The sequence below is a fragment of the Pistacia vera genome, unplaced genomic scaffold, assembly GCF_008641045.1.
Source record: "Pistacia vera cultivar Batoury unplaced genomic scaffold, PisVer_v2 Contig78, whole genome shotgun sequence".
Taxonomy (NCBI): domain Eukaryota; kingdom Viridiplantae; phylum Streptophyta; class Magnoliopsida; order Sapindales; family Anacardiaceae; genus Pistacia; species Pistacia vera.
The window spans coordinates 1,347,205-1,373,172 of NW_022196645.1; the positions used below are offsets into that span (position 1 = coordinate 1,347,205).

At 32.3% G+C, this 25,968-nt stretch overlaps 3 protein-coding genes and 2 long non-coding RNA genes across 6 annotated transcripts; all 5 read left to right on the forward strand.

The window, feature by feature from the left end:
* Positions 1–7,011: 7,011 nt before the first annotated feature.
* LOC116116543 lies at positions 7,012–7,916 on the forward strand. Its single transcript, XR_004125829.1, has 3 exons — positions 7,012–7,148; positions 7,229–7,261; positions 7,853–7,916. It is a non-coding gene; the product is annotated as an uncharacterized LOC116116543 (long non-coding RNA).
* A 5,453-nt stretch (positions 7,917–13,369) lies between these two features.
* Positions 13,370–14,240, forward strand: LOC116116732. The gene is made up of 3 exons (XR_004125845.1): positions 13,370–13,477; positions 13,582–13,653; positions 13,917–14,240. It is a non-coding gene; the product is annotated as an uncharacterized LOC116116732 (long non-coding RNA).
* Positions 14,241–18,950: 4,710 nt separating this feature from the next.
* LOC116116627 (TMV resistance protein N-like) lies at positions 18,951–19,397 on the forward strand. The gene has a single exon (XM_031402683.1). The coding sequence runs from the start codon at positions 18,951–18,953 to the stop codon at positions 19,395–19,397; it is 447 nt and encodes a 148-aa protein (XP_031258543.1).
* Positions 19,398–20,163: 766 nt separating this feature from the next.
* LOC116116629 (disease resistance-like protein DSC1) lies at positions 20,164–22,335 on the forward strand. The gene is made up of 3 exons (XM_031402684.1): positions 20,164–20,403; positions 21,483–21,560; positions 21,658–22,335. Exons 1-3 carry the CDS (start codon positions 20,164–20,166, stop codon positions 22,333–22,335), a joined length of 996 nt encoding a protein of 331 aa, XP_031258544.1.
* Positions 22,336–22,503: 168 nt separating this feature from the next.
* LOC116116720 lies at positions 22,504–25,441 on the forward strand. 2 transcript variants are annotated; one of them, XM_031402785.1, is made up of 3 exons: positions 22,504–22,612; positions 22,779–23,327; positions 25,100–25,441. In XM_031402785.1, the coding sequence occupies exons 2-3, from the start codon at positions 23,017–23,019 to the stop codon at positions 25,101–25,103; spliced, it is 315 nt and encodes a 104-aa protein (XP_031258645.1). In that variant the 5' UTR covers positions 22,504–22,612; positions 22,779–23,016; the 3' UTR covers positions 25,104–25,441. The 2 variants fall into 2 exon arrangements, with proteins under 2 accessions (XP_031258645.1, XP_031258644.1); XM_031402784.1 differs by lacking the exon at positions 25,100–25,441 and adding an exon at positions 23,430–23,506.
* The last annotated feature ends 527 nt before the right edge of the window (positions 25,442–25,968 follow it).

The window sequence follows — 25,968 nt, forward strand, 5'->3', positions numbered from 1 at the left end:
ATACTAGATTTAATAGTCTAGTACTTTGAGATAGATCAAATATTAATTATTTGTATATGTAACATTAATTTTATTATCATTTTATTTTAAAAAAGTATGTATAAATATACAAAATCCTATGTCATATAACTTATATTTTACTTAATTATCTTTAAATCATGATCATCAAAAATTTGGGCAGGCAATGTCATGTTAATTAATTAATGGGAATTAAACTTGTGGCAGATATGGTGGGTCAGTAATTCCACTTGCAATTTAAAAAAAAAAAATTAATAATAAAAAAATTGGACTTTGCAAGATCACTTTAAATTATTTCAATCAACTAGTTAGTTTTTCTAACAAAAGAAAAAAATAAAAGTAAAAATAAATAGAAGATTAAAGATCAACTAATTGTGATTAAATTTATTGCAACATGTTTGATGTATGATAAATTTTGAGAAAGTATCTTCAATCCACCCAAAATAATTGAGTTCAATGTTTTGGAAAAAAAATAAAAAATGTCTCGATAAATTAATAATTTATTAATTTACAAGATTAAATAATATATCCAGTAATTGTATTTAAAATTTTAATATAGTAAAGTTAGATATGATTTTATTTCTTGGGGTGGTGATTGAACAAATATTAGCCAAGGGCTTCAAGAATATTCACTAATACTTACGATCAAATGCATACTCTAGTCTAAATTGGCTTTGTTTCCTATCAAACTGGAAAAAAATAATTAAAAAAGTTTTTCCTAACCGAGCATGTGAGCACACGTGACCAGTCCCATGTGCTTGCTTTCATGCTTTATTTTATTTTATTTGATAATTAAATGCTATATATTGTTACTTTTATTCTGAACCCAATAAAGACTTGCAGGGTTCTCTATCCCTCCCTTGTCCCCATCAAAAGACCCAGACTATCTCATCTCATCTCACGTCTTTTATAATAGCCGAGTCTTTGTTGTTTTCTTTTTGTAATTTCTTGAACAAGTCTTGTGCAATTTCTTCGAGTCCTGATTAAAGATTTTTATTAATTAAGTTGTTATTTTATGACTTTTGTATTAGTTTAATTATTATTTATACTCAAATTTATCTCTTATAAACCCTTTTTTCAGTAACCTATCTATTTGAAATTAATTTTAATCAAAGTCTTCAAAATTATCAACAAATTTTTTTAGTTTTATAATCACTTAATAAAGGCTTTTAATTTTTAATTAATTTCACTTTCACTTTCTCTTTTTAATTTTTATACTTAATTTTGAATTATTTTCAGTTTCCCTTTTTACACATTTTAAGGGTTTTCAGTTATGTTTCTTTAAATTCAATGGCTTCTTATAGTAATTAATATCTCATATTTTCATGAATATTATAGTAATTAAATAATTTTTCTATTGATTACTTATTGTTTTATTATACAATGATGAATATTATAATCTAATTGATTTCGACTTAATTTCAATGTAATTTTCTTGTCGAGCTCTATACGTTGGAGAAATGTCATAGACAACTGTAACAGAGTGTCATATCTCTTGCTTTATTTCCTTGTATATAAGTTGAGATTAGCTTATGAAATTCGAATTATGTCACAAACATATTATTTAAATGCAAAATTTTGTAAATTACAAAAAAAAATTAGCTTAACAATCATTAAATTAAATGAATGATTTAATTTACCTTAGGAACATTCATAGAACATAAATAGATAAATTGTTATTAGGGTAAACTTAATATTTTCTTTTTAAGTAAGTTTAACAACAGAAAAAAAATTATTAATTCATCTCTTGATTGGGAGGTTCAATTCCGACCAAAGGTGTATTAATTTTGAAATAACCCCTAATTGTTTTTGCTCTCATAGTTGGTCTAAAGTGAATGAAAACTTGGTGATAGAAAAGACAGGGTCATCCCACTTGCTAAAGGAAAGAAAAAGACCTCATATTGTGCAACGTCATGTTAAATTATTCATGGGATTTAAACTTGAGGCAGACATGGTGGGTCAGTAATTCCACTTGCAATTGAAATAAAAAAATTTATAATAAAAAAAATTGGACTTTGCAAGATCACTTTAAATTATTTCGATCAATTAGTTAGCTTTTCTAACAAAAGAAAAAAATAATAATAAAAAGAAGATTAAAGACTAGCAAAAGATCAACTAGTTGTGATTAAATTTACTGCAACGTGTTTGATGTAGTATGAATTTTGAGAAAGTATTTTCAATCCACCCAAAATAATTGAGTTTTTTTTTTTTTTCATTTTTTCTTAAAAGAGAGGTTTACTTTCTTAACTTATGGCATTCAAAAATGATTTGTGCTTATATAATTATTTTATTAATTCTAATTTCTATAATGTCAAACTTTTATTTACAGGATATATGTAACTATAAAAGTAAGAAACAATAAAAATTTTGTTTATTAACATATAACGTTAGAGTATACCAACTCAAATTAGATTTAATAGTATAGTATTTAATAGTTTAATTAAAATGTACTAGACCATGTTAAATAACAATAGACTAAATAGTCTAGCATTTTTAAAAGACAACATATTCTGATTATTTTTGTTCTTGACTAAGAAGACTAAGTATTGAGAAATTAAAATTTTAAAATTGTTTATGAGAATTAATAATGTTGAATATTATATAGTAAATAATCTACTGCAGTTAGTTATTGAAAAAAGGAAATAATTCTAATAGATTATTATGAATTTTAATAATATATAATAAGTAAACTTTTTATCCATTGAACATGCTATCAACATTCATAAAATTTGATAATTAAAAAGAAAATACAATATCTCAAGACCTTGACCTTTTTGCACATTGAACACTTCAAATTATTGAGAGCACTGGTTTCTTGGCAGCTCCTGAATTCTATCGTCTTTATAATTCAGCAAGGAAATGGCAAACATGGTGGGTCATCGAAATTATGAAGTTGTTTGTCTTCTTCTTTTTCTTCTGTCAGAAAGAAATTCATTGCCGTCCGCACCGTAATTTCGTCCATCTTTAAATAAAAGCAGATCAGTCTTTATTATCTGCTTTTATCATTCAAATAAACTCACATCATTGAAAAGATTTATCACACGTTAATATAAATTTACAATTTAACTCGGATTTAGTGTTTCAGTGCATTTAATGAGATAATACTGCACTAAATATTAACTAATATTGTCTTTTGTTTTTAATATGTTCAGAATATTGAATTAAACTTAAAACTTGTACCAAATAATAATTAAGAACTTTAATTAGAAATTAAAAAAGTAAAGATAAAAACAATATGAGATGTATTAGAATAATACTACACTAACAATCATTTTTCATAAACTTTTTCTCATAACTCTGACATGATAGCTCACAATTAGTCAATTCACAATAAATCCTATATGAGTCCCGCATGAATCCCACTAATTAATTACAAACTACTACGTCAGGGTTGTGAGAGAAAGTTTGTGAAAAAGAGTTGTTGGTGTATTATTAATCGATGTTGTTATTAGATAATAAGAATCATTTTACTTTTCATTTTGAATTATGGTTTGACAACATTATAGGGGTAAGCATGGGTAGTAGGTAGAACCAGAACTGGAACCAGAACCTAGGATGAGAATCGATGGTGGGTACTTGAGATGGAACTTGCTTGGAACCGAAGACGGGTACCCAGGATAGAACCTGCTTGGAACCGAAGGCGGGTACTCAGGATGGAACTTGCTTGGAATTGAGGGTGGGTACCCAGGATGGAACCTGGACTAAAAAAATAATTTTGGCTGTTAAATAACCATAATGCCCCTTGTCTATTTTATTAGCAATTATACAGTGAAAGATGTTCTCCGAATTCTTACATCCACACAATATTTCTGATAATTTTGATAGCTTCCTTTACATTGTCTCAGAAGTCAAGTATGTGTACAGCTCATCATGAGTCATTTCTATCACAGTTTCCTAAATATCTTGTACATAAAATGACAACAGTGTCCCTTGACAACTTCCCTGACATTGAAATAGCAAAGATGCTCTACAGATATCCTCAATCTACACCATTAAAGTCATGATTATTTGATGCACAGTGAATTCGAGAGGTATCTTCAATCCATCCAAAATAATTGGAGTTTTTATTTTTCATTTTTTTTGAAAAAAAGAGAGATTTATTTTCTTAACTTATATAAACATTTTATTAATTCTAATCTCTAATAATGTCAAATTTTTATTTATAGGATATATGTAACTATAAAATTATGTTAAATACTATTTATAACATTAAGAAACAATAAAAATTTTGTTATTACAGTATAACCGTAGACTATACCAAGTCATACTAGATTTAATGGTCTAGTACTTTTTAGATAGATCAAATATTAATTATTTCTGTATGTAACATTAATTTTATTAACTTCTTTTTACTTTTTGGAGACATTGTGGGTCATCCATTCATAAAAAGCATATCAGTCTTTCAAGTTTTCACGCGCATTTCAAATTGCATTTTCTCTCGCATCTTCCTCAACTCAGTTTTATGTACAAATCACTTTAAATTATTTCAATCAATTAGTTAGCTTTTGTGACAAAAGAAAAAAATAAAAAAATAAATATAAGATTAAAGATAAATTAGTCATGATTAAATTTACTACATTTGATGTAGGATAAATTCTGAGAATGTATCTTCAATCCACCCAAAATAATTAAGTTTTTATTTTTCATTTTTTAAAAAAAGAAGAAAGATTCACTTTCTTAACTTATAGCATTTAAAAATGATTTGTATCTATATTAGAAATAATTCTAATAGATTATTATGAATTTTAGTCATGCAGTAAATAATGTTAGTTATTGAAAAAATGAAATAATTCTAATAGATTATTATGAATTTTAATAATATATAATAAGTAAACTTTTTATCCATTAAACACGCTATCAACATTCATAAAACTCGATAATTAAAAAGAAAATACAATATCTCAAGACCTTGACCCTTTTGCACATTGAACACTTACAATATAAAGTACTGCTGTAGTTTCTTGGTAGCTGCTGAAATTTGTCATCTCTTTAACGTCTCTTTAATTCAGCAAACATGGTGGGTCATTGAAATTATAAAGTTGTTTGTCTTCTTCTTTTTCTTCTGCCAAAAAGAAAATCGTTACTGTCCCACTACGTCTGCACCATAATTTCGTCCAAAGCAATTTTACTCAGTTATCTTTGAATCATATCAGTCTTTTAAGTTTTCACGCGCATTTCAAATTACATTCTCTCTCTCATCTTCCCAACTCAGTTTTACGTGCAAGGATTTACAAAAGCATATCAGTCTTTCAAGTTTTCACTCGCATTTCAAATTACATTATCTCTCTCATCTTCCTCAACTTAGTTTATGTGCAAAGATTTCCAGATAGCGGAGGAGTTTCATTTATAGGAGAACACCAATCAGTATGATGTTTCAACTTCAGCTTCTCTTCTGATTTTAGCTAGTTTAATTAACTTCTTCTTTATTATTATTTATTTGCTAACGTCTTTATGAATTTAAAGTTTGCAAGGATCTAATCAAAGATCTTAATTACAGTTCATTTTGAGTGTGAAATTTTACTTCAAATTCTCTTACGTAGAAGGTATCAATCACAATCTTTTATACTGGCTTTAGATATATATCCTACTTTATAAAGCTGAATTTGCGACAGATTCTCAAGCTCAAATAGCATCATCATAATTGGGTATGATACTCATCATCTTTGAACTTCATTATTATACCACTACATAATTTTTCATTAAAAAGTTAAAGAAATATTACAAAAATTAATTTGTTTTGAGCTTCATTATTTTATCTTTGAAATTCATTGGCTTGGTTGAAGTTTATTTAGAATGTGTGGTCAACGGCCAGATTTTTNTGTGACCAAATATTATTTCAAAATTTATATTGAAGAGAGTGAAAAAATGAAGAAGTTTTTTAGTAAGTTTAATCACACAGTTTGTCTCACTTGATACATGGACAAGTTGTTAGAATCTCAATTATTTGAGTCTTATAGCTGACTTCATGGATGAGGATCGGCAACTACATAAAAGGATTTAAAATTTTTGTCCTATAAGTAGTCATACAGGTATAATCATTGAGAAGAGAGTTGAAAGGTGCTTACTTGATTGAGGTATTTCTAAAGTTTTCACAATAATGGTCGACAATGCAAGTTCTAATGATATGGGAATAAGCAATCTTAGGAGTCAGTTGGCAAGTTGGCAGGGAAATGTCTTGGGTACAGATACTAACTTTTATGTTAATTGTGATTGTGACCATACATTCTCAAGCTCAAATAGCATCATCAACAATTGGTATGATTACTTATTATTTTTCAATTTCATTATTATACATTATCTATAAATTTTGTAAACTTTACTATAAATGATCTAGATTGTTAGTTTAAACCAAAGGATCCTTAGAAACATTCAGAGAATATAAATAGATAAATTGTTATTAGGGTGAACTTAACATTTTCTTTTTTGGCAAGTTTAACAGCAGCAAAAATTATTAATTCGTCCTTAGATTGGGAGGTTCAATTCCTACCAAAGATGTATTAATTTTCATTTAACCCCTAATTGTTCTTGCTCTCATAGTTAGTCTAAAGATAATGAAAACTTCGCAACAGACAAGGTGGGTCATCCCAGTTGCTAAAGGAAAGAAAAAGAGCTCGTATTTTTTCACCTTTAAACTAATTACTACCCGTCAAGAATTTGGGTTGGCAATGTCATTTTAATTTCTTGTTTAATCTTCTTAAAAAATGTAAATACCCATAAAATTGAATGCTTGTTTTCTTTATTATCTTTATTCATTTCCAATATTAACTTGTTTTATTTATTTTGTTATTAATGCTTTTGTGGCTCCATAATACCGTCACTTATATTTTACCTAATTATCTTTTTCTCATTTGATAGGTCAAGTCTTTGGACACATTGTGGGTCATCCATTGATAAAAGTAGAGAGGTGATTGTGCAAAGATTTATAGATACCAGGGAAGTTACATTTCCAGGAGAACACCAATCGGTATGATGTTTCAATTTCAGCTTCTCTTATGGTTTTAGTTGGTTTCTTTGTTATTATTACTTGCTAACTTCTTTATGAACTTAAATTTTGCAAGGATCTGATCGAATATCTCAAATACACTTTATTCTGAGTGTGGAATTTTACTTCAGATTCTCTTACCTGGAAGGTATCAATCACAAACTTTTATACTGGCTTTAGATATATATCCTAGTTCATAAAGCTAAACTTTGCGAATTGTGACTACAGATTCTCAAGCTCAAATAGCATCATCACAGTTGGGTATGATACTTATCATCTTTAAACTTCATTATTATACCACTACAAATTATTTCATTAAAAATTTAAAATGTTTTGAACTTCATTGGCTTGGCTTAAGTTTATTTAGAATGTGTGGTCAGTGGCCACATGTCTAAATTAATGGGTTAAAGAGGACAAATTTTTTTTGCTTAGAATAATATTGCATATAGGTTGTCTCCATCATTCCAAGGATAGGGCTGAAATTTCGTTTTCTTATTACATTTGCATAATTTAAGTCAGTTTATGCTAAGAATAGAGAAAAACTTGCGAGCTAAGGTTTCTGGAAAAATGATTTTCATTAAAATGTAAGAGAAGAGGTATAACAACTTATATAGTTTGTGAAGAAGAGATAACTGTTTCACTGTGTTGTCTCCTAGTTTTAGCTTATAACTCTTAACAATTTATGGTATTTGACTAATTAGTAGCCATTGTTAGAATATCTTACTCAGGGTTGTGAGCTATTAATCCTATGAAAAGGATAATATCTTCCAGTTTAATCGAGTATGATTACATAAAATATTTAAAGTTCGTCATTTATTGTTTAGCTATTTATTTTTATTGTTTCACTTGCAGAATGCAGGTCATAATAGTCTCTCACAGTGTGTAGTTTTCTATTGTGTCAAGATATCTTTTAGTAGAAAAAAGGTATAGGAAATGTCCTTTTTTCTTTTGTGCTTTTGACATTTATTATAATATGGATGTAGCTTAACGAAGAAGATCTAATTTAAAACTTCTGCTTTAGAGCATCATCATGAAACCAAAATTTATCATATAGTTTAATATGTTAATCTTAAAATTAAAAGAAAATGTCTTAACGAAGGTGATCTCGATAAATTATACTTGATAAATTAATAACTTTAATTAAATAATACTTTTGACTGGTCCTGACATAGGATTTATAAGATAATACATTAAAACACACACACACATAGAGATAATACTTGATATATAAATTAATAATCTCCTTATACATCAAAATTATATATATGCATGACTCAATTAAGAGGCATTTTATAAAACAAGTCAAATGTTACTTGTTTCCTCTTGAAATTGATGTCTTCATGGATCTCATCTCTAACTTTCCTTAGTGCATTAAGAACCACTAATGTAGTGTTTTCATATTGCAAGAGAAAATTACAATGTGATTGTTTCTTTAAGTGCATTAACTATGAACTATTCCCTATATCACATGAACTATGCACAATATGTACATGCATTAAGTTCAATGTTTTGGAAAAAGAAAATAAAGAATGCCTCAATAAATTAATAATTTATTAATTTATACCATTACTTAATATATTGATTTATTCATAAATTTTTATGGTCCCAATGATATTAATTTATTGAGGTTAAATTATGTACGTATATATATCTTATGCTATTTAGAAATAAAAATTTTAATATTAGTAAGGTTAGATATGATTTTATTTCTTGGAGATAATTGAGCAAATATTAACCAAGGGACTTCAAGAATATTCACTAATACTTACAATGAAATGCATACTCTACTCTGAACTAACCTTGTTTGTTATCAAATAGGAACAAAATAATAANGCCATGTATGAAAGAGCATATAGCTTAATAACTTAACTTGGGGGAGGACAGACCATTCCAACAGCTATTTTTAAATTTCTCCTTTTCTTAAGCATTTTACACTCTTATATCTTTATATGTATATTTCTCAGATTATTTTAGTTTGAAACTAATTGGCAATTGCAGGTTTTTTGAATTTGGATCAGACTGAAATTAATTCCACAATTTTTTAATTTTGAATTTTAATGCAAGAGGATGTGGTATGCACCCTATTTATAATCCTCATCTTTCACATGCAGTGGAAATTGCAGCAGAAATGCTCACCCCTCAACATTGATTAGAGCTAAATTTTCAATTGTTTCAAACCCTTTGGAATGTCATATCGCAAAACTGGGATAATGGTGCGAGGGTGCAAGACATTTGCCCCAAAATATAATTTAATTTAGAAACAAAAGTCAGAAAGTTACGCAAATTTAACAGACATATGAGTAGTAATCAATTCTGTTAGGATTAGGATAAGTGTGTTAAGTCTTTTATTATTATCTTTTATGATTATGTTAAGTCTTCTATAATTATCTTTTATAATTATATTATTATCTTATTAGGATATAATTAGGATTATCTTATCATCCCTTTATAATTAGAGTTTTTTTTAGAGTCAATATAGTCAAGTGTAAGGTTATATAATAGCCTAAATCCATATTGTGGGAATGAATAAAAGAATTTTGTCAATTAATATTTTTATCTCTTGTTCTTGGAGGTCTTTGTTCCTCATATAAACAGATCATATCCCAAACCCTATCATTGGTGCTCTCGTTGAGAGTTATGGCTGAAGGCACTCGCTTGCATCTTTTGGATGAGCAGCTTGCTAAAATTATGGCTCTACAATCTGCCTAGGCAGAGACTCTGACTCCTTTAACAGAGAAATTGGAAGTTTTGACCGTTGGTTTTCAAGATGTTACTTTGCAGATTTCAGCTCTAAACAACAAGTTTGATCAAACCTGCCAGCAAAACCAGTAACAAAACCAACATTCCAATGAATTATCTTCAAATTTGACTGGGCGAGGTGGATCGACTTTCGGGAGTTTTTTTCCCAAGTCTTTCCGTTTAGAAGTCCCTCGTTTTGATGGCACGGATCCACGTGGATGGAGGTTTAAAGCCGAGCAATTCTTTGATTACCATAATATCTCTACTGAGCAACGATTGACGATCTCTTCCTTCCACATGGATGGGCCAGCTCTCTCCTGTTATCGTTGGATGCATTCCAATGGGCAGATCCGTTCTTGGCATTCTTTCCTATAGGATTTAGATGTTCGTTTTGGGCCTTCGGAATTTGTGGATTACCAAGGGCAATTGGCAAAACTTATTCAAACAGGTTTTGTAGTCGCTTATCAAACAGAATTTGAGGAACTCTCTAATCAAGTTTCTGGCCTTCCAGGTACGTTCCTTCTAAGTTGCTTTGTATCAGGGCTCAAACCAGAAATCTGAAGGGAGGTGCAGTCCTTTCGGCCTCATACCCTCAACCATGCCATGAGTCTTGCCCGCTTACAGGAGGACAAGCTGCAGGATCTACACCGATACTTGCATTCTGTCGACCTCGTATCTTGCGATCCTAGTAAATCAACTCTTAATGTTCCTTCAGTGCAGCAGACCCTTTTGCCTACTCCAAACAAATCGGATTCCTTGCCTGTTAAGCGACTCACAACAACACAGATGCAAGAACGACGCAACAAAGGTTTGTGCTATAATTGCGATGAGCGCTTTCACCCTGGGCATCGCTACACGGCCAAGTTCTTTCTCTTGCTGATGGAGAGGGATGATGATGATGAGCACGAGGATGAACCAGGATAACTGTTGTTAATGGTGTCGTACCTTGCAACCTTGAGGACAAGGTTGAGGCGAAGGGGAAGGCAATGTTAGGATTAGGATAAGTGTGTTAATTAAAATTAGGATAAGTGTGTTAAGTCTTTTATTATTATCTTTTATAATTATGTTAAGTCTTTTATAATTATATTATTATCTTATTAGGATAGAATTAGGATTATCTTATCATCCCTTTATAATTAGAGTTCTTTTGAGAGTCAATATAGTCAAGTGTAAGGCTATATAATAGCCTAAATCTAGATTGTGGGAATGAATAAAAGAATTTTGTCAACTAATATTTCTATCCCTTGTTCTTGGAGGTCTCTGTTCCTTATATAAACAGTTCCTATCCCAAACCCTATCAAGTTTCCCATGTCCCAGACCTCTTCGTAAGACAATGTCCCTAGTATCACAGCTTCGCTAACTACAGAGAAGATAGCTCTCCACATTACGATATAACCTAATAGTAATGTTTTCTTAAAGTTCTAAGAAGATATACTAACATTAGAGTGATTTTGCAAGATAAGCATATATAAGGCTGCATACAAACCTTTTCTTGGGTCTGCACTGTACACTTCATCCACATCAGTCCAGATTGTGACTTGACAAGGCCTGAGAAGAGCACCCATTATAGAGGCAGAGTTGTCGCTTCCATTCCTCTTCAAAGTTGTAGGCATATTATCGGGTGTACTGGCCATAAAACCAGTTGCTATTACCGTCTCCGATGGATTTTGAGAATACCATTTCTTTAGTCTTTTTTCAGACTCCGACGATTCAGGATCAACTTGATTAGAGCTGGTTGGATTTACAATGATGACATCTCTTCTACCCATCCATTGGCAATCCATATTATTGGAAAATTTTTATTTTTAACAATGAGACAACGGGTTTGGATTCCGGGTCTACAGACCCGGTTATGATCATTGGAAGAAATTTAGATTTTTAAAATTTTTAAGAAGATTTAAGAAAAGAGAAGAGCAAAAACCAGCAAAAGAGAATGAATATTATAAATTAAAGAATAAATATTATAGTTAGATGTTAATCTTTTAGTAAAAATTACTTATTTGAAACTGTTATACTTGGGAACTTAGGGCTGATGTGGCACCTAGTTAAGTGCACAAGGTCAGACCTCGGGAAGAGCCTACTGCCATTCTGATGCAGCTGCTTCATGTGATCATGGTGGCACCCACAGCTTGCTTCCGTCAGAGTAATGGGTGCACGTCAGGCCAGCAAGGAGTTGTGATGATCCCGCATGTCCAGCCCCTGCAGCAAATCACGTGAATTGCTTTAAACGAAGGATTTGCACGGATCATCCCACCAACTTGCAAATTCAGTGATGATTACCTCAAGGCATCCCACTATAAAATGGGAGCTCCTCTCTCATTAAAGGGATTCGCATATTTTACTCTTGATAAAAACTCTCTCTCTAGAAAAGACAGTCTTCGATATCTTGTATCATCAGTGTAAAGTCAGTCGTCTAAAGCGACCTGACCATTATCATAAATAAAAACATCAGTGGACGTAGGATTTGCTTCCTTAGCATCCGAACCACTTTAAAACTCCTTTCTCACTGCATTTACTTTCCTTTTTTTTTAAAACCTTTCACGTGTGTCTTTTGGGGCCAACTTAACATTTCACACGTGCTTTTAGTTGGTGTCAAAATTGTGCATCAATAGAAACCTTTCTAATTTGTCTTATAGGAGCCAACTTCTTAAAGCAATTGTGACTTTTTTCTGAAAGAAAATTTACTTTGTCAATTGTCATTCATTTTCTGCATTCAGAGAATCTACTTGACGAGGTAATGTTTATTTATGTCTGTTTGAATTGTGGTAATATATGTATTGAATTTTCTTTCTCAAATTTAAATCTTTGGAATTTCGATGTAGACTCTCGTGAGGAGCTACAGATTCATGGTCGAGCGAATTAGACGCTACAACAAGCCCAACATTTGTCACCTCTCTCCTAGCTGAACTTGCTTTGCTTCTGGTGACGTCAGTACTACCGGCCCTATTTATTCAAGAAGGGACTTTCTGTGCAGATATGGATCAAACGGGCAACCAAAAGCCCATACAGTAATAGGTCATGAGAATTGAGAACAACCACAAGCCCACAGAAATAGAAACTCGATCTTCACACAAAATAGTAATGTACAGACAAAGTGTACAAGCATTTTTATATATGTAAACGTAGTAATGCTTTTCAATGTCGTACCATTCATTCACATTTATTGAATTCATCATGTAATGTGTATATAATTTTGTATACAAAGTTGATTTATATAATATTATTAGAATTGAAAAGAGATTCATACAATATTATAAATAGAATGGTCAAAATTAAAGGATATTGAGTTTGGTACACTCTATAATTCCAGGTCTAAACATGATGGAGATCGCATAATTTATATGATAAAGTTAGTCAGAGTCTCACATTAAATACTGCACAAACTCAATCTAAAATTAGAATTCCAATCACCACTAAACTCTCATTTTCCTCTCACAATCACTACCAATGCACACTTCAACCTTTCCTCTNAGGCAAAACACTTGAAGATTGTGTGATTTTGAATCTGCTGTAGGTCAAATTATTTTGTTCATTCTTGATGTTGTTGACAAGGCTTTGGCACTTGGTACTCAAAACCGTGTGCATGGATACCTACTGCTATTCGGCAGAGCTTCAGAGCATGAGATATATTAATTTTATTTTGCATTCCTCTGTTTGCAGGGAATGGTGTTTGATCTTGCGAAATCCTATATATTGATCTTGCAAAATCTAATTCCTGACCTAAGTGCTCAAGAACAGGTCTGTAGCTTGTTGAATATCTTCCCTTAAAATTTGATTTGATTTATGTTATATATTTTAGTTGCTCGGTGACGTCATGTGTACTCCTTGGTTATTACTATTAGATGATGAATGGAGTGGCTCAGATAAGAAGGCAAGAGCATCTTCCACATTTTCAAGGGGTTCTTCTGACTTTGGTGGGTGGATTGCCTAGATTTAATTAGTTTGTGTCAGATTACTTTGTGGTTGCTTGTTTAAACAGTTTCTTTTCTTGGCTCACTTTAGGCCTGTTAATAATGTTTGTAATCTCTATCTTGCTCTCATTCATTTGTTTTATATGAGCCGGTTGGTGCTTGTCTAATCTCTTACTTGGACTACAAATTAATTACTTAGTCACATGAAGGACATATCCTTATAGATGCTCACATTGCACATGTTTTGCATGTTTGGGCACTAGCAGGTTTTGGCAGCGTTCACATGCCTGGAACGGGTAATTCTGCTTACAACATGATTGGTTATCCACCTACACAAAGGTCATCTGCATTACTTAAGCACAACTTTCATTACTTAGAAGTGATTACTTCTAGATCAATTAGCACATACTTTTACTTTCAAGTGATTGCTTCTAGCAGAAAGGTCAAGGTTCAAGTAAAAGCGGTTACTACATGCCTGTTTGCAGAAGTTGGAGTGTAGTATCTGCCTTTTTTATTTTCAGTTCTACATGTATCTGTAAAACCTTGTCTGATTATTAATCCTTGTTTTCTCTTTTTCCCTTTTGCTATCATTCAGTCTTGGAAACCTCGACGCAAGAGCTGTTAGTGAGATAACAGCTTCCAAATTGGTCAAGCTACATTTCAGCTTGATTTTCTATTTAATTGGGCAAACAAATGCTCCTTATTTCCAAAACTCAACTAATCATGCATCACTTAATGGAATGAAAATATAGCTAGTATTTTAAATCGGATGAATAATACAGATTCCAAGGGAAAAATAACTAAGGTTAATTACGCATATAATCAACAATAATACTTTAAAGACATCTTTTTTAATTGTTACTATTAAATTTTATGACTGATAATGCATAGAAGACTGAAAGACAAAAGTGTCCGAGAAGGAGAACCGGTGAGAATTGAAGACTATTAATAATATTTAGATATATAATCACACACATAAAATGTGAAATTATATGAATGATAGGTGCACTAATGTTAAGAAGTTCATAATCAGAAGTTGGTTGTGTTTTGAAGAGAGGAGAATGAAGAACTCCAGTTTGTTGAAATTCAAATGTTTGTTAAAATAATCAACGGTCAGCTTGACAGAGGATGTAATGAAGTCCGTTAAAAGTTCTAAAATTCACTAAAGGAACTATAGTTCTATTAAAGTCGGTTAGTGTTTATAAGTTGAATACTTGAATGACACGGTTTTATTATACAAATAAATTTACAAATGAAGGAGCGTTTGTTTTTGGATTCAAGTCTGCATGGTTTGTGTTTTTGCTTCGCTTGAATTACAGCTTGAAGAAGATGATCCAACGATGTAGCTTTTGACAATTTGTGTTTTTTTTGTGTGATTGCGATTACTAGTTAGACTGATCATATGGATTGCCAACCTGTGACAGTTTTTGTATGTAGTGTAGAAATATTTTATACTAGTAAAATTGATTTAGATTCCCACGCGGCAAAGAATCTTTTGGGAAGTGACAATCAAAAACTAATTGAAGTATGAGACAGAAAATTATTCAATTAGGAAAATTATTAATCATTCACATAGTCTCCCCAAATAAAAAAGCTATTTAATTTTGGATAAACATATTAGGAAAATCAGTTTGACAGTAATAACTAATCAATAATGTTATGCTTACTCATGATCTTACTAACTATTTTACTATCCTTTGTAAATATAAAGTATAGTGCAGGTGCCATAAGCATAATGCGGATACCATATGTAATTTTAACAAAGGATAATAAGATGGTTAGTAAGATCGTGAGTAAGTATAACATTATTGATAACTAATTGACATGGGAATGAAAGTAAAAACAAGTAACAAAAAAGCAGAAATTTTACATGGTGAATGAGTCTTGTTTGAGGAAACACATTATGTCTCCAATTCCAATGCTCTCTTCATTGAGTGATGCTATGTGTACTAACGGATGGGTACTAATCTGTGTACTAACTAAAGCATAGTACCCGTACTACGCGTATAGTACCCGTACTATGCTTTAGTTAGTACACAGATTAGTACCCATCCGTTAGTACCCAAAGTATTATTCCTCTTCATTATGGTATGCGTAATTGACCAACAACTAACGATTATTCTCAAGATTTTGTAATTAATGATAATCTTCGCTAATCCATACATATCTATATTTACTAATAAACATATTCATTAGCTCAAAACATTTTAACCCATCTAGCAAATATTGGCAAAAAAAAAAAAAAAAAAAAATTATCCTATAAATATAAAATAAAACAATAAAGACATACTTACAATCTAATCTTATAATTTTTTTTTTTTAATTCCAACTTAATAACTCACAATTAGAGAGAGAAAACCCGTAATTTGATAATAAAACTCATTATAAACTATTACATATAGATTATACGAGAAAATTAATGAATAATAAAACTCATTATAAACTATTACATCTAGATTGTACGAGAAAATTAATGGGTGCGTTTGATTCAATATTTCTACCCATATTCTCAATCCTATTCCCCAAATATTGTTTGGCACATTATTTGAGAAATATTAGTGTATTTTTTAAATTATTTTTAGACCCCTTAAGTTTATTAATTTCACTAAATACCCCTAGAAAAAAGTTTAAAAATTAGCAAAAATACCCCCACCTACCCATACTTGCCAGATTACGGCAATCACCGTCGGTGGTAGCCGGAATCTGTCACAACGGTGAATAACCGACCAAAACTAGCCGATTATTCACCGATTTGGGCTTTTCTGACTAGATCCACAGTGGATCTGGCCGTCAGCCACGGCCAAAGAAATGGTCGTCGTTCATATCTTTGGTTGTTACTAACAGCCAAAGATGGACCTTTGCGGCCGTCGACGGCCACATTTGGCCGTAGATCTGGCCTTTTCCGGCTAGATCCGCGGTGGATCTAGCCGAAAAATGCCATATCGACGCGTTACGACACAGATCTGACTGGTCTATGTTGTAATGCAATTTTTCGGCCAGATTCTGGCGGTAATGGCCGGAATTTGGCACTGCAGGTGGTGGGGGTGTTTTTGTCATTTTATATATTAGGGTGTTTAATCAAATTAGCAAACCTAAGAATTTTTTTATAAATTTTTTAATTTTACCTCGTAATATTTCCCTATTCAACTACCCAATATTATTCCCAAAATCCTATCTAAAATAATAAACTAAATGCATCCAATGAGATTTGGTTATAAATGTAATATTGTTCATAATAAAAATAGTAATAAAAAAAAATCAATACATAATAATGCATAAGTAAAATTTTTGAGAATTTTTATCACATTAAAGATTAATCAATTAATAAAAATAATGATGATTAATTGTTAAAAATACATCATGCCTGCCACTGCCAAACTCTCATAATAATTAAAGTATCCCAAAGGTAATGTTCTACTTATATAATTTTTTTACATCATTTTTATTATATCATGATGTGATATATATCATAATTATATAAATTTTTAATTATTTTAAATTTTTAATATTATAATAAAATTTATGTGATTGTAACATATGATGTATCATGATGTTTATAAAATAACGTAAAAAAATAGTGTAAGTTTGCCAAATAACGTAAAAAAATAGTGTAAGTTTGCAAAGTGGGCTATGAATAAACATGGAAACTCACCTCTAAACAAAATATTAATTATTTAAATCAAATCAAACCCATTGAGAATTGGAATCATCTCAACAATTTTCTTTTCTTTTTATTTTTAAAAAGAAAAAATAAAGAATAATAGCTAAAATCAAATCAAAGCCCATTGAAAAACGGAGAAACAAATGATGTTACATCATTTCAATCCATGAAAAGCCGCATTTTAAGAAGGCGGCACGCCTAATTTCTGGATTTTCTTAATTGATAATAAAAAAGAAAGGAAACAACAAAGCCCTACGACCTGCAAAAAAATGTAGTTTTATAATTATCAGAATACTAAAATGCGCTTTTGCGTGGAAGCGTCACCGATCTCTATCAAAAGCAGACAACTTGTGTCTGTTTTTGCTTATTTATATTACCGACTCCTTTCACCTTTTTCCCTCAACTCACTATCAAAAACTTGCTTTTTTCGTTTGACCTTCTATTTTTATTTTGTATCCTCTAAATTTTCAATATTTCCTCATCAGTTAAAGACCATAACCTACAAAGTTCATTATTTTGATGCATTTCAATTTCTTTTTTCTTCTTTTTGTAAATATATATATATTGATATAATCAGATTTTTTCTTCTCCTTATTATGAGTTTATAAACTTTATGTCAAAACTCGTAAAACAAAGAGAAAATATGTAGGAACAAGATATCTGTTAATGCTCGATTTTGACACCAACTAAATGCACGTATGAAATGCTGAACTGGCTCAGAAGACACATGTGAATAGGGGTATGAGACTGAATGAGAGATGGAAGACAATATTTAAAGTAGTTCGGATGCTTAAACAAGCGACTCCTACATTCACTGATATTGTATTAATATGAGGGGTCAGATCGCGTTTAGCGAGCTGACTTACAAGTGATTACAAGAGAGAAAATGTGTATGTTATTCTAGAGAAAAATTAGCTAATCAATAACAAAATGAGCAAATCTCACAAACGGGAGAAGAACTCTCTATTTATAGTGGGATGAATTGAGGTAATGATTATTAAATCTGGGAGTGGGTTAGGTTGCCGTACAGATCCTTTCTTGCGTCTTGTTACTCACTTACTCGAGTGATTCATGCGACGTATGCAAAGATTAGACACGTGGAGCTTCTCCAGCCTCTTGTCATTCTGGCGTGCACCCACTGCACTGGTAGGAGCATGCTGTTCATGCTAGCACGCGACGTGACTGCATCTGAATAGTTGTAAGACCTATCCAAACTCTGACCACTGCTGACATGGTATTGCGTTAACCCTACTTTTCTAAACATAACAGAAGTCTCATAGTTTTTAATTTTTTCTCCCCACAAAAGAAGAATTGATAAACAGTATTATCAAAATGACCATGGTATCAAGAGAAAAGTTCATCGAACTAGGGGAAAGGTTCGCCGAAAGTTGTTAACATTTTATAATTTAAACTTGTCAAAGATTAAAGAGATTAAATATGTTATAGAAATGTGGGAGTAGGTTCCCACGAGGCAAAGAAATCTTTTGGGAGGTCAAAATGCGAGAAATTTCAATCAAACACTAAGAAGGTTCGAGATAGTAGCTAATTAGCAGATCAGGCAATCACACTTTTATGATAAAACTTTTCGTATTGCTTCTTGAGATGGTGCTGCTTCATTTTTGAAAGTCTATCAAGTACGATGGCTTCTTCTTCTTCTTCTACGGCTGTTGAAGTGAGGAAGCATGATGTTTTCCTCAGTTTCTGTGGCGAGAACACCCGGACCACATTTACCAGCACTTTACATGGAGTCTTGAAGGAGACAAGTATAAATGTTTTCATTGATGATGAACTTAACAAAGGAGAGGAGATTTCGTCATCTCTTATGAGTGCAATTGAAGAATCAATGATTTCAGTTATTATTTTCTCGAAAGGTTATGCATCTTCAAGATGGTGTCTTGAAGAACTTGTGAAGATCATGGAGTGCAAGAAAACGCAAAAACAGTCGGTAATACCAATTTTCTATCTCATAGATCCATCAGAAGTAAGGAATCAAACTGGAATTTTTGGAGATGGATTTGCCAAGCTTGTAGAAAGTTTTGATGAGGAGAAGTTAGAGAACCTACAAATTGACAGAAGAACAATTTAAAGACAAGATTCAGACATGGAAGAATGCTTTGACAGATGCAGCCAACCTATGTGGCAGGACATCAAATAAGAGATCGTAATTCTCTACCCTTTAATTTAATACTCTGGCAGTTTTAGCTGATTTTAACTTTCACATTATACATCAAGTAGTTTAAGAGAGATTCCATATATATATTTTACTGGATTAATGACCATTTTTTTTCTCAATACCTAATAGAAGATACTCTCACATTAAAATTCACAAATTAAGTAGCTAGTTACTTACTTTTTGCAAAATATTTTACATGTTTGTTAGAATTTTAAAAATATATTACCATGTTAAGTTGTTATCACACCTAAAGGCCGATATGACATCCTTATTATAACATGTTAAGTTGTCATCTCACATAAAAGGTCTCACTTTTGTCCTCTCATACCATGTTACCTAAAAGCCTCTGATATAATGTTGATCTACCATCCTTATGATGTCATGTTAAGTTGTCATCACCATGCTAAGCTTCATTAAAATCAACTATTGTTGGATTTTTTTTTTTTTTTTTTTTAATTCTTAATGGTTTACTACAGATTTAACAGTTTGTCTTTTTCATTATTGTTAGGCTTAATTATAATCTTGCAAAAAAAGTTATTGAAGATATTTTGAAGATCTTAAATTTCATGTCCCCGAGTAATAATGACAAGAAATTAGTTGGAGTAGAATTCTTCATTCAAAAAATTGAATCTTTGATGCAAATTGGGGGAGAAATATTCACATTGTACGAATTTGGGGAATGCGTGGTATAGGCAAAAGAACTATTGCAAAGAGTGTATTCGACAAAATAAGCAATCAGTTTGAAGGTTCATACTTTGTTAGAAATATTAGGGAAGAATCAACTGGTCCTTATGGACTAACTCGGATGCAACAAGAACTTCTTTCTAGTATATTAAAGCATCCTATTGGCTTCACAAAAGGAAGGCTTGGTCGTAAACAAGTTCTCATTATTTTGGATGATGTGACTACTTTAGAACAAGTAGAAGTCTAGGAAGTCGAATCATTATAACAACAACAGATAAACAAGTGCTTCGAAATTGTGGAGCGGATGACATCAGTATATACAAGATGAAGGGGCTACCTAAGAATGAAGCTCTTCAACTTTTTAGTTGGTATGCTTTTCGGCAAAATTGTCCCAACATAGATTATGGTGACTTGTCAAATAGGGTAGTAAAATATACTAGAGGTGTTCCACTAGCGCTTAAAGTGTTGGGTTGTTGCTTACTTGGCAAATCAAAACAAGTTTGGGAAAGTGCATTACAAGAATTCGAAATAATTCCTCATGTGGATATTCACAAGGTACTAAAAATAAGTTATGAGGACCTAAATGATAATGAGCAGAATGTATTTCTAAATATTGCAGGTTTTCTTAAATGAGAGAATAAAGATTTTGTGGTAAACTTTTTGGATGCTTGTGATTACAGGACTGAATATGTACCAAGTGTTCTCACTGATAAGTGTCTCATAACTATATCAGAAGATAATAAGATAACAATGCATGATTTGCTTTAAGAAATGGGTTGGAAAATTGTTCGACAAGAATCCACAAAAGATCCCAATAAACATAGCCGTTTATGGTACCATAAAAATATCTATGAAGTATTAGAAGAAAATAAGGTAAGTGTCAAACACATTGTATATATTCTGTTTTGATATTTTATAAATTTATTTCGAGAATTATGTTTCCACTTTTCCTATTTGAATTAGCTTGGATCAGTTTTGGCTTGTGTTTAATCATTTTAGAAGAAAGTCGAAAAAATATATATTATTTATGCTAATAAAATCTTAAATAGTTTATAGCTAATTATCATCTTTCTTTGGTATTATGTTCCTAATAAAATTGAAGGCATATGTTTAGACATGTCTAAACAAGAAGAGACCATATACTTAGAACCTTGTGCTTTAGCAACGATGCATCAACTTAGATTCTTTAAACTACATAATGCGCACTATGAAGAGAATAATATCAATAAGGTGCATATTTCCCAAGAGCTTCGTTACGTTTCGACTAAGCCATGATACTTATCTTGGCATGGATGTCCATTGAAATCATTGCAGCCAATTTTTTTGCTGAAGTACCTTGTTGCGCTTGACATGCCTCACAGCAATATTGAACAACTTTGGTCTAGTACCCAGGTAATGTAGTGATATTAATATTCCAATATTTCTTTCTTAAGTTCTCAATATCAAAGATACTAATATGTGTTACTGATTATTTCTTTCCTATTTACAGCTTCAGAATTTGAAACATATTGATCTCAGTTTCTCTAAACACCTAAAGATTCAAGATCTCTCATTGGCCTCAAATCTTGAAAATTTGATTTTAGAAGGTTGTACAAGTTTGTGTGAGATTGCCTCATCCATTTATGGTCTCAATTATAAGCTTCTTATCTTAAATCTAACGCAATGTAAAAGTCTTGGTAGTCTTCCAACAGGCATTCGTCTAGAATCTCCCAAAAAAGTTATCTTTTCAGGGTGCTCAAATCTTAAGTTGTTTTCACAGATCTCTTGGAATATGAAAGAGTTATATTTAGATCAAACTGCCATAAAGGAGTTGCCGTCGTCAATAGAGAAGTTATCCAGACTAGTTATATTGAATCTTAAAGACTGGTTTATGCTTGAGAGGCTTCCAAGCAATATCTCTGTGTTAAAATCTCTTGAATATCTCAATCTATCAGGGTGTTCAATACTTCATGGATTGCCCGATAACTTGGGAAATTTAGAAGCGTTGAGGGTGCTTAAAGCAGAGGGGGTCCCTATGCGCGAAGTACCAACATCCATTCTAAATTTGCGCTGTCTAGAAGAACTAGATCTGACAAGCTGTGGTATTGAGGAGTTGCCGAACAATCTTGGTCAGTTATCCTCACTAAAAAGTTTACTTCTTGGCAGAAACTCTTTGAGAGCATTCTAACAAGCATTGAACAGCTTTATTGGTTATCTTATCTTGACGTAAGCTACTGCGAGAGGCTTCATATCCCACCAGCGCTTCCATGTCTGTTAGAAAATTCAGATGCACACAATTGACAGCATTGGAAGCATCATCATCAAGTTCGTCGATTCTCTTCGGCAGATTTTTTTCTAAAAGCGCAAGAGTTAACTTCAGCAGTTGCTTCAAACTGGATCAAGAGGCCATCACTGACACTGTTAAAGTTTTTCAACCGTCACAAGATCATAATTTTGTTGAATGGGTATGTATGTTTAAGAAAGACTAAAAGGGCTCCTCGCTCTTTCTTTTTTCATATGATTTTTTCATCACTTCTGTTAGAAAAAGAAAATTGTTAATGATATATGTTAACGTTTATAACCATGTCATAAGTGGTTGACTTCATTTTTTATTTTTTACGTCTTGTACAGAGAAGACTTTTACACAACAGAAGTCGTTGTTTCTGTTTCCCTGGATGGGAAATCCCAGAGTTGGTTGTCTTTCAAAGAATAGGATCTTTTATAACTCTGGAGAAAACAAGTAAATCTTCGCTCTAGTGACTTGACTTTTCTTCTCATCTGGGTTGTTGTGGAGTTTCAAAACTATCATAATGAAGGCCAGGGTTTGGTGGTTGGCTTTGAGTGTTTGCTCACAAGAGAAGATGGTATAATGGATGTGTTCCCAGGAACTTTGAGGGGATGGGACTATGGTAATGGACCTGACAATGTGGACTCAGATCACGTATTCCTGGGATATGATTTTGCTTCTAAGTTCTCTGATTCGCACACTAATGAAGATCGCAGATATTGTGAGATGACCATCCGATTTTATGTTGAGAATTTAAATAATGAAAGACTAGGTTGTTGCAATGTGAAAAAGTGTGGAGTTTGGTGTCCAAACTTAGAGTTAACAAGGGAAGAAAAACCAGAGTCCAAGAAATTGAAAACTGAAAATTTCTATGTTGGCGAATCCAGCTCAAGGTAAATAAGATGCTTTCTCTTTTTTCTCCTGTTATTTTCTATCTTTTCAAGATTCCATTTTGCTTGAATTCTTGGGAAAAATGTCTTAGGTTGGTTGTACAGGGAGGAGAAACCAGAGTCCCAGAGATTGAAAAGTGAAAATTTCTACGTTGGCGAATCCAGCTCAAGGTAAATAAGATGCTTTCTCTTTTTTCTCTTTTGCTTTTTTCCTTTTTTCAAGATTTCATTTTGCTTGAATTCTTGGGAAAAATGTCTTGGTTTGGTTGTACCACATCTAATATCATTTGTTTTTACTTGTTATGGCTAAGTTCTTGTCATACTAATATAACATTAACCTCTCTTTTTATGTAAATTGAATCTTCTCCTGATCTAATTTCACCTGACACTTGACGGTGACAAATTTTGTGGTCAGGATTGTTTGTTATCATTTTTCTTTTCACTCACATTGTTATCTTTTCACTCACAACCGAAACGAAACTGCTTTGTACCCTCTTACTCTTAGGCTCTGGCTCTCTCCTCTACTATTCACGCAACAAAGAAATCCCATGAAAGGTTATGGGTTTGGAAAAAGGTTAAAATTTGTTTTATGAATCATGATTCATTCTATTTTCTTACTAATTTCATATTAATTTTAAAATTGTATTGAGTTGATTTTATTTATGCGGTTGCTTCTAACAATGTTATAGGTAATTCTTTATGTATTCTCTCTCCCAAATGTAATCTTTATTGCTTCTTTTGCTATATATGCTTCCAGGTGAAGATAGGTTATTTTATATATGTTTTTCTTTTTCCTATCAAATAATAATTTCTAATATATCATAATAAAATTTGAATATGAACACTATTATTGTCATTTCCTTTTCAAGTTTTTTTTTTTTTTTTCTGTAAGAAAGATCTTTTAGCATAAATTTTGAAACAATGTTTGTAATTCTCTTTCCAGATTCACAGAATCTAGTTTACGTGGAAATGTGTGTTTAAGTATGTCTGAATAGTTATTGTCAATACCTGAAAAGTGAAAACATCTAAGGGCGTTAACAGGTAAGAAAGGGGTGTGAGATGGTTGTTGACAATGGTTTTGTGATGCTGTGGTGGTGAAAGTCTCCTCTGTAGCCGCTGGAACCTTACCTTACTCATTACACTGTCAAAACCTTACATTACCCTTACGCTGCAAGCCCCGCTGTTTTGGGGGCAGGGCAGACTGCTGCGTGCCCTACTGTTTCGAGCTGCGGGGCAGTGCGCTCTACGTGCCCTTTGCAATGGGCACAGAGAGCTGCGAGCCCCGCTGTTTCGAGCCATGGGGCAGTACTTCCTGCATGCCCTTTGCAATGGATGCGAAGGACTAAACACCTCGCTGTTTTGGTGCACAGGGTGGCGCGGCCCACATGCCCTTTGCAGTGCGCATGCACAGCTATGCGCCCTGCTGTTTGGGCGCACGGGGAACTGCTCCTTGCCCCCTCACCCCCGTCCGCTCACCAGCGAACGAGACCCCGAATGAGTCACCGTAGGGAAATAATCTATCAAGACTAAGAGAAGTATATACTATATCCAACACTTTTTGCATTAGGCATGTAAGGGTGCGCTCCTTGCACACGTGGTTTGTAAGGCGGTGCACACCGATTTTCCCTCAGCATCTAGTCAACGTCTCACTTTGTGAGTCGTTAGCCTCCGTGTAACAGCGCCACCAATGGCATGACTCATTTTCCCCACAACAGTAATGATAATATGTACTGAAATTTCTTTTTCTAATTTAAAGTTTTGGGATTTTGATGTAGGTAAAATACTTAAAGCCTTCCCGAGGTGTTGCTGCAGATTCATAAAAATTCAGAGATCTAGCGAATTAGACGCCACAACAAGCCCAATATTTGTCATTTAGCTCCTAGTTGAACTTTCTTTGCTTCTGATGGTGCGACTACTGAAACTTGCTGTATTGGTCCAAAGATAGCAGTTGATATGAGTTTGATTTGACTTGATTCATTTAGTTGACAAACCCAGATGAAGTTTGATATTAGATTCCGGAGTGTGATCAGGTTCTTTAGCATGAGCCACTTAGATTTCATTTCTCATGAGTCTAGGCTAGTTTGATTATAACTATAAAAGATAATGTTAACTAATGAAAGAAACCAATATAGAATATAAAATACTTTTACAACTAATTAAAGAAAACTTTAAGACTCAACATATTTTGCACGAATATGATCTTCCAGTTCACCCAACCATGGTAGCAAAGACAGAATTCCAAAATTCTTAAAGCTTGAATCTGAAAAGAAATAACAGTGCAGTGGTGAAAAAACTAAGCCAAATCGGGAAATTCATAAAATTCCAGATTCCTTAAATACCACTAATGTTGTGGAAAAATCCTACCCAGACCTATGAATCCATAACATCGAATATACAGATGCAGCTCAAATTGCTCAGTCTTCAACGTTTACTACAGCCAAATTGTCTATTATTGAAAACCCTTCTACAGGAGTATCCACTGTCCACAATCATGAAACCCAGACCAGAATTAACAAAAAGATGAACATAATCAATTAAAACACCAAGCTCGTACCTATAGAATCATGAAACCCAGACCAAAACTAACACCAAAGCACATCAAAATTGAATTATATCTTAAATTAGTGTATTTATAAATTCAAAT

Excerpts from the sequence above, each read along its gene's own strand:
- LOC116116627 (XM_031402683.1), top strand. The coding sequence starts at position 18,951 with ATGGCTTCTTCTTCTTCTTCTACGGCTGTTGAAGTGAGGAAGCATGAT.
- LOC116116629 (XM_031402684.1), top strand. The coding sequence starts at position 20,164 with ATGCGTGGTATAGGCAAAAGAACTATTGCAAAGAGTGTATTCGACAAA. Across the intron at positions 20,404-21,482 it reads ATGTGACTACTTTAGAACAA|CCAATTTTTTTGCTGAAGTA; the intron begins GTAGAAGTCTAG and ends AAATCATTGCAG. Across the intron at positions 21,561-21,657 it reads AACTTTGGTCTAGTACCCAG|CTTCAGAATTTGAAACATAT; the intron begins GTAATGTAGTGA and ends TCCTATTTACAG.
- LOC116116720 (XM_031402784.1), top strand. The coding sequence starts at position 23,017 with ATGGATGTGTTCCCAGGAACTTTGAGGGGATGGGACTATGGTAATGGA. Across the intron at positions 23,328-23,429 it reads GTTGGCGAATCCAGCTCAAG|GGAGGAGAAACCAGAGTCCC; the intron begins GTAAATAAGATG and ends TTGGTTGTACAG.